Below are 4,894 nucleotides of genomic sequence, written 5' to 3'. Positions count from 1 at the left end.
TTCCATGCATACAGTGATATGTCCACAAGGTAAAAAAAGTACAGCGATCCTAGCATCCAAACATATCTTACATCTGGTAATTTCAAGTTGACGCAAAATATTGCCTATATCTCGCTGAGACTTTTCAACCCTTTCGCGAATTTTATTCATTTTTTCATTTTGTTTATCGATACTCTTCTTATAACCGCGTACAAATTCTTCGCAAACAGATACCATACCAACAGTTGCATTTGCTATGGTTTTCGAAGCACATTTCTCCGTCAAATGTAAATCGGAAAAAAGCTTTGTAACAAGACTCTCAATCGATAACGATAACGCAGGCTCGTCTGTACTCGAAGGTAGGCTAGTTGTTGCGCACGCTGTTGCTGCCCGATACTCGAGCTTATACGGTCCACAAACATCTTTACTTTTTCTTCGAGGAGGAGGTACCGGTACGGGGCTCAATCCGATCGGCACATTGCCACAACTTCTGTTACGAATGAAAAGGCAGCCGCCATCCCAGCGCTTATGTTCCGTCATAGGGTCGTCACCTTCTTCCCAACGACAGATTTCCATACCACATTCAAAACAGCGTACTTGATCGATCTGCCCCGTATAATAAAAGCCGGCCGCAGCAAGATCTGCTGGTCGTACGTGTGCGCATGTCCATTGAGACGTGAAGCTATCCAGCCTCGCTTGCTCAAATCTGCACAAATAAAAAAATTTAAAAAAAAATATATAAAGTGTGTTCTATAAACAATAAAACAAATAATTACCTATAGTCAATCTTGTTGGAGCTCATTGTAGAATGTTCGTATAACCTTTCTTCTTTCACACTTTACACTAGTTTACTCTGGATGCGAATGCAACTGCTGATGAGATGCAGCTCATTTTTATAACGAACGATTGAGATTTCCCCTTCCATCCTCCATTAAAAAATTCCATACATGCCATACGTGCCATACATTCCATTCATTCCATACATGCCATACATTGCATAAAAAAATTCATTTAATTTTTATGAGTTATACATACACGTGCGCACGCGTATGCGTATGTAAAGCATACAACTTGTGGGGAATTGACTCAACGGCCTATGCGAGTGACGTCATTTAAAACTGTCGCATATACGCACTGATTTTTAATAACGATATTTTAATTATTTTTAATTGAGAAGAAATGACCTATCCTTTCTGTTGAATTTAATTGTTGACAATTTACATATAAATAATTAATTGTCTACATCTAATACGCTATAAGAAAAAATTAGTAATATTATTTATCGAATTTTTTCTCGTAATAATCTTTCGGTAATATTAAAACTGTCGCATATACGCACTGATTTTTAGAGACATTTTTTTTTTGTTGTTGTTATTTTTAATAACGATATTTTAATTATTTTTAATTATTTATCGAATTTTTTTTCTCGTAATAATCTTTCGGTAATAGATATACAGGAGAATCGAACCTAGCCTCCTTTGCATCTATACGACAGTGCTCTACCGTCTGAGTTATTGTCGCTCTTTCTAAAAATAGTGCATACTAACTGTATATTATTTTATGATTTAGGAAAAAAAAATTATCGTTTTTTTTTAGTATTATTTTGTACACTGAATTAAACGAACTATTTTTATTGTGTATATTTTTTAACTAATTAAAAAAATACTTACCTTATACTTACCTGCTCGTTTCGCTGAAAATTGGGGGGGGGGGGGGGTAAGAATAAAGAAAAACACAAGGTTGAATTTATTCGTAATTTCAAATTGTTATTGTTTTAGTACTTACCTTTGCGGCTACGATATATTTGCACATACGTTTGAATAGCACTTAAAAGTGCTGATTTTAAAAAAAAATTATATAAGTTTTTTTTATTAAACAAATAGTTAGTCTATGTTATATTTAACCATACGTTTGAATAGCACTGAAAAGTGCTGATTTATAAAAAAATAATATAAATTTTTTTTTATTGAAAATTTAGCACTGATATATTTGCACATACGTTTGAATAGCACTTAAAAGTGCTGATTTATAGAAAAATAATATAAATTTTTTTTATTGAAAATTTAGCACTGCAAAAAAAAGTGGCCCAGAAAAGGGAAAAAATACTTACCTTATACTTACCTGCTTGTTTCGCTGAAAATGGGAGGGGTGGGGGTAAGAATAAAGAAAAACACAAGGTTGAATTTATTCGTAATTTCAAATTGTTATTGTTTTAGTACTTACCTTTGCGGCTACGATATATTTGCACATACGTTTGAATAGCACTTAAAAGTGCTGATTTTTTAAAAAAATTATATAAGTTTTTTTATTAAACAAATAGTTAGTCTATGTTATATTTAACCATACGTTTGAATAGCACTGAAAAGTGCTGCTTTATAAAAAAATAATATAAATTTTTTTATTGAAAATTTAGCACTGAAAAGTGCTGTTTTAAATTGATCATGATATCGATTAACTGTCGGGATTGTACAGCTTCGTCAACTTGAAAAAAAAAAAAAAAAAGTGGCCCAGAAAAGGGCCGATCGTTCGTTCGCTGCAACTTGTCACTGCCAACGGCTTGCCACCACCTACTCTTCGTCCGTTGCGTGAGAAATAAAGAGCGTACGCGCTATCGCGATCCTATATTAATACACATTGGCGTCTCTTCTCCGCACTAATCACATTTTCATTAGCTACTCCCACCACTAATTATGATTGTCTTATGCGTGCGACAAAATCAGTGCTGTCGCGTATCTCGCATCCCTACTCCCAAATCTTCGACCAATGACCGAAACGCGGCTAGTGTTTCAAAAGATGAATAAAAATTCGAACGCCTTGCAACGATACGTCATTGTGATTTTTTTGTCGTGGAGTTGTGAAGTGTTTAGTAAAATGAGTGAAGAACGGGTGGAAAATTTGTTTTCCTTGGACGATGCGTCGTGGCAAGACGCACTTAATGAAGCGATCGAGGCGTTGGGCGAGGACATCGATCTTTCCGAAGATGAAGTCTTCGGATTGATCGGTTTACCGGTGCAAGAAGCAGCGGTGGACGAAGTCGTCGTCGAGCAGCCGCGAACACCTTCGCCGAGGAGGAGGAACGACGACGACGACATCCACGAAGCGGCAACCATTCGGATGCCGCTGACACCTCCACCTTCAATATTGTAAGTACATTTTTTTCATTCTCTTTTACCCTCTCTCTCTCATTCTGTTTTTTTATAATTAATACCATTATACTAATAAAATGTTATTAGTTATACATAAATTTTTTTAAAATAATAAGAGCATATATGTTCTTAAATTAAAAAAAAGAGGTTCTGTTCTTTTTTATACATAAATTTTTTTAAAAATAATAAGAGCATATATGTTCTTAAATTAAAAAAAGAGGTTCTGTTCTTTTTTTTTCTGTATACTAATAACACAATTATATATCTAATAATATTGTATTAATAAATTGATAAAATTTTATATAGATAATTTATCAATTTATTAATGTAAAAGTATTATTCGTTATATAATATGTATGTACGTGTGTATATGAGAGAGAGTATATACTCCAATTTTAAATTTAACATTCTTTTCTCTCGCGTACTTAAAATTTCTTATTTTGCGATGTCCGGTTTTCGTCGTCGTAGTCGCGTTATCGGCATAATATAAATATAAGTGTTTCCGATTACAGCACGCATCGGACAGCGCCACTCCAATTACCGCCACCGTCTCCATGCTCCCGATCATCTTCAACGGTGAATGTGTAAGTTGAATATTTATTATACAGATAGATATATGAAACGATTTTTTTTCAAAATAAAGAATCTTTTTTTTTTTTTTTTTTTTTTTTTTTTTTTTTTGCAGGTCTGATGACGACGACGACGACGTGGAGATGGTCTGCGAGGTGATTGTCTCGCGTCGACCACCACCACCACCACCATCACGACGCGTGACATGCGTCGACCTGGTGACGCCTCGAGGAGCACCCGTGATGATGATCGACATCACAACGCCACAACAGCCGCTCTTGGTGAACTTAGTTTCACCACCAGCGATACAAGAGACGTCCTGCCGCCAACGAGAACAGGTATGATTCTTTTTTTCTCTTTTCTTTTTTTTTAATCGGCAGTAGTATGTTCTAAGTTTTTTTTTCATTTTTTTTGTTGCAGGTCGGCGATCACAACAACACCATGCCAGTATGCGGGGGCTGGGAGTGCGCACACTGCGTCGCTGGTCGCTGCAGTCGGCAGCCGCAGTGGGTGGAATCACCACCGCAGCGCGGCAGCAGGCGGCACGTCGATCGGAACGGGCCGGTCAGACAGGTGGTGCGAAGATTATTCGCATCACGGTCGAGCAGTCCCGAAGATTCCCCCGCTGTGCGCCAGCCTTCTCGGTCGCCGTCGCCAGCTCCGTTGAGTAGGCAGCTTTCTAGATCGCCCGCGGAATTATCCACAACGGCGCTCATGCAGAGTCTCCGCATCGCGGGGAAAAAGCGCCTGCGCGTCACGGACGAAACCGTCGACGGCGCCCCGCGGTACAAAATAGCAAAATTTTTCACCGCTGACGATGACGACGCCGACGACGACGACGGCGACGACGACGGCGACGACGGCGACGACGACGACGACGACGACGACAACGACGCCGACGGCGACGACGGCGACGACGACGACGACGACGACGACGCCGACGGCGACGACGGCGACGACGACGACGACGACGACGACAACGACGCCGACGACGACGACGACGACGACGACGACGACGCCGACGACGACGACGCCGCCGATGATAATGATGATGGCGAAAACTAGGCGTTAGTTTTTTATACATTTTTGTACATTTTTTTGTATTTTTTTGTACATTTTTTGTATTTTTTGTAGATTTTTTATATTTTGTTATATAATAAATAATTATTAATAACAATGTCTTTTCTTATAAATAATTA

General features: G+C 38.3%; 1 protein-coding gene across 1 annotated transcript; it reads left to right on the top strand.

Annotated features, from left to right (window-relative positions):
• Positions 1–2,850: 2,850 nt before the first annotated feature.
• LOC131673518 (uncharacterized) lies at positions 2,851–4,416 on the top strand (the record flags this gene model as incomplete). Its single annotated transcript, XM_058951557.1, has 4 exons — positions 2,851–3,122; positions 3,638–3,709; positions 3,811–4,033; positions 4,116–4,416. Coding segments are annotated over exons 1-4 (868 nt in total), but the record flags the coding sequence as incomplete, so codon positions are not given.
• Between the last annotated feature and the right edge of the window lie 478 nt (positions 4,417–4,894).

Source organism: Phymastichus coffea, unplaced genomic scaffold (assembly GCF_024137745.1).
Source record: "Phymastichus coffea isolate CEN01 unplaced genomic scaffold, Cenicafe_Pcof_1.1 PCOF00182, whole genome shotgun sequence".
Taxonomy (NCBI): domain Eukaryota; kingdom Metazoa; phylum Arthropoda; class Insecta; order Hymenoptera; family Eulophidae; genus Phymastichus; species Phymastichus coffea.
Note: the sequence above shows the minus strand (reverse complement) of the source record. Positions and strands in the feature narration are given on the sequence as shown.